Below are 3,479 nucleotides of genomic sequence, written 5' to 3'. Positions count from 1 at the left end.
GTGGTTTCCCCCCCCCCCTCATTTCACTGTTTTTCCCTGTGTCACTATTTTCACTGTTTCGGTGGTGCCAGCTCTTTCATGGAGATTTATGTAGTAATTTTGCCACTGTTGGTATTTATCTTTCAGAGAGCCTTTGTTCTTGCCAGAAGTTCATCGTATTGTCATGTCCGTATTGAACAGTTTAGTAGACTTGTTTCAGAAAGAGTTATGGATCAAAATAAGTTTGACCAGCCTGCAGCAAACATCTGCAGAAGAGGCTGACCATCTTGTTTGGTGCTCTTATGAACAGATCCGTCAAGACTTTCTGACATGTACAACTTGTCAGCTGCTTTGCAGTGTAAATCTCTTTCTGAAGGCTAACTGGCCTCTGCTTCTGGACTGTCCTCTTGCACCTGGCAAATTGAACATTGCCCTTGGCAGTGAAGAACTTTGATTTCTAAGAGCGCTACATATTTCTTATCTAGCCCACTGCAAAGCTGCCTGAAAGCCATACAATTCTTCCCTCGGTGGGCTTATATTTTTTAGTATATATTATTATACTGCAGAATGGAGACATCATCACAGCTAGCGCTTAATCACATACATACTTGTAATGCACTTCAGGATTAATAACTTTAAAAAACCTCGAAAGCTTTTTCATATCCTAAAATCAACCTTCTTCCCCTTTATTTCTATTAGCTTTAATAGAACTGGAGTTTATGTTGACAAATGAAAAAGTGTTTTCTTCTGTGAATGTAGCAGACACTTAGATATGAGCAGACAGTACAAATCCATATATGTATTTACAAGTCTCAGTTGTTTTCTTGAAAGTGTCTGCAGTTGCCATCACAGCCCACAAAGCCTCAGTCTCTTGTACCACTTATCTCCTTCGTACAGCATCCAAACTAATTGCCCTGGTAGGCCTCTGGGTATGCTCTGTCGCATATCCCCTTCTCTCACATATTTTTAAAAGGAAGAAGAAAGAAAACTCCGAAGAAAAATGAATAAGCAGGAGAAAACAGAGCTCGAGCTGTTTACAGTTTCAACGAGTCGCATCTGAGTCTGAAGGCATGAGAAAGGCAGCTGCCTCTAAGTGGAAGCTTCTGTGTCTGTAGAAGTTGTAAATTTGTGCTGGCAGACTAACCACGATTACAGATTACTATTTTTTTAAATGAGATTTGCGTGTAAGAGCCATACAAATAGTTTTGTTGGTTCAAGAGTAATAATTACTAACCACGATTACAGATTACTATTTTTTTAAATGAGATTTGCGTGTAAGAGCCATACAAATAGTTTTGTTGGTTCGAGAGTAATAACTACTAAGCACCGATCTGTTTTTCTCTGCAAAAATATGAGAAGTTGCGTGATTTTATGCACTAACTTTGTTCCTTTCTTTTTTTTCCTTTCCTGCTGTAACCAGAAGGTGGCTGCAAATCAGGGTATTTTGGCCCCCAGTGTCTGCGTAAGTGCCGTAGTTTCTTTGACGCTTGGAGCCTGCGCTCCGGTGTAAATGCCAGCCTTCGGCTTTCCAAGTGAAATAGGAACTTTAAGATCATAATGCTGTAAATGTTTTCTTTACAAATGTGCTTTTCAGCGTGCCAGTGCCACGGCGCAGGAGTGCTGGGAGATGACTGCGATGGAAATACTGGACAGTGCAGATGTCGAACTGGATTTCAGGGGTTTTCCTGTGATGCCTGCGCAGTTGGGTATTTTCGTTACCCCTTCTGCCAGGGTAAGCCAAAACATTCCCTTTCAGCAAGCATATCCAAAATACAGACCCAAGTTTTATACTGAGGGAATTTCAATCCTTTTTGCCACAAAGATGTGTTCATAAGGGGCTCTCCCAAAACTTGCAGAAGTTAAAGAAGAAGAAGAATGTGATGAGGGGGGATTTCTATCTAAAAATGCCCGTTTCATTGATCACTGTCTACTGTGTGATGCAGCTGTTAGGCTCCAGTTTGAGGTTGGATTTAATAACGTCGATGAAGTTTGGAATACCAAGGGGAACATTTCAGTTACTTATCCTTGTTTTTTTAAAAAAATGTATTTGTGTTTAATTTGAGTTTGCAACCTCACTTTGATGCATCGAGCTGCCCTTTCTAATCAGTACTAGAAAACTGACTGTTCTTAAACTTCATTAACCATCTCTGTACTGTCTTGTTATGCATTTTATTAACCCTTCCCACCTGAGATTGTAAATCCAAACCATAAATTGTTTCATTTGAGTCTTAAAAAGGATGGAATTACTTTCAGTAGTTGGCATACCACTTGGCATGGATAAATCAGGCTCTGAGTGGGGACAGGCTAAGTGTAATACTTCAACACTGATATTGAATGCAGTAGTTACTGTGAGCCAGATTCTTTTGCTCTTTCGTTAATGTCTCCATCGACACTGAATTATTACTGATGTGGGCAATCAATAAAAGCTGTTATGAATCAAAATAAATTTGATGGGAAGATTTTAGTCCTGTTGAGCATCAGGGAGTGGCGCTTTTTAATGTTTTATTTATTTATTTATTTAAAGAAAGATAAAATAAGAGAGCCTGTGCAGAGGCTGCCTCTGAAATGTCTTTTCTCATTTGCAGTGTGTGAATGTAACTCGGCAGGTACCCAGCCCGAAGTCTGTGATTTTCTCGGGAGGTGTCTTTGTCGCTCAGGGGTAGCTGGACTTCAGTGTGATGGCTGTCAGCCTGGTCACCACTCGTTCCCTGCCTGTCAAGGTAAGGCTGCCAGTGGCATGTACAGCATCAAACAGGCCCCCGAACAGGCAGACAGGAGTGCTTTTCAGGTACCATTTTTGCAGTGGCTGAAGCAATGTTCACAGCAGTAAATGAGCAAGGGCCTCTTGTTCTCTACAGTGAAGTCCTCATACATTCTCATTCTCCAAGCACTAATTCCAGGCATGTTTCCATAGTAGGGAAGAATTATGTAGTGGGTTTTCTCACAGGCTTTTTTTTGCACGGCCGGATAGTTTGATATAGTCTTAGCAATAACCAAAGCATTTGAAAGCTGTTTTCACATGGAGACCTACAGCAACAGAGCATGCTTGACTGCTAAGGAACTGGCATAGTAAAAAAAACAAGCAGGGCTGTGAAGCACTAGTCTACTTTTGCAGAGGTCTTTGTTTGATACCTTGCAAACTGTGTGTTCTGTAAATCTGAAAATGAGAAGCTCCCATTTTGCCCTTCACAGTGATTTCCCACTCATTTTAAGATCATACGACAGCCACCGAGCCAAACTCTGTTCATGTAATCATGAAACATGAATGATCTCCATGGGGTTCCACCAGTATACCTGCCATCAAGGGCCAGCCTGCTTTTTAGGAGAGAGGAAAATTGATAAAGTATAACCTGGAATATTATAATGGTTTTGTGTGCATGTGATGAATCCTGGTTAACGGGGGAGGTCCCGGATGACTGGAGGCTGGCCAGTGTGATGCCCATCTACAAGAAGGGCCGGAAGGAGGATCCGGGGAACTACAGGCCTGTCAGCCTGACCTC

General features: G+C 41.6%; 1 protein-coding gene across 1 annotated transcript in view; it reads left to right on the top strand.

Annotated features, from left to right (window-relative positions):
- Window positions 1-3,479, top strand: part of LAMA3 (laminin, alpha 3) — a 118,773-nt gene that overhangs the window by 32,473 nt on the left and 82,821 nt on the right. The window contains exon 12 of the mRNA XM_009331488.1: window positions 2,565-2,699. Within this exon, the coding sequence (XP_009329763.1) occupies window positions 2,565-2,699 (135 nt within the window). The remainder of the gene's footprint in view (window positions 1-2,564; window positions 2,700-3,479) is intronic.

This window comes from Pygoscelis adeliae, unplaced genomic scaffold (genome assembly GCF_000699105.1).
Source record: "Pygoscelis adeliae isolate BGI_AS28 unplaced genomic scaffold, ASM69910v1 Scaffold108, whole genome shotgun sequence".
Lineage (NCBI taxonomy): Eukaryota > Metazoa > Chordata > Aves > Sphenisciformes > Spheniscidae > Pygoscelis > Pygoscelis adeliae.
This window is presented reverse-complemented; position numbering and strand designations above follow the sequence as displayed.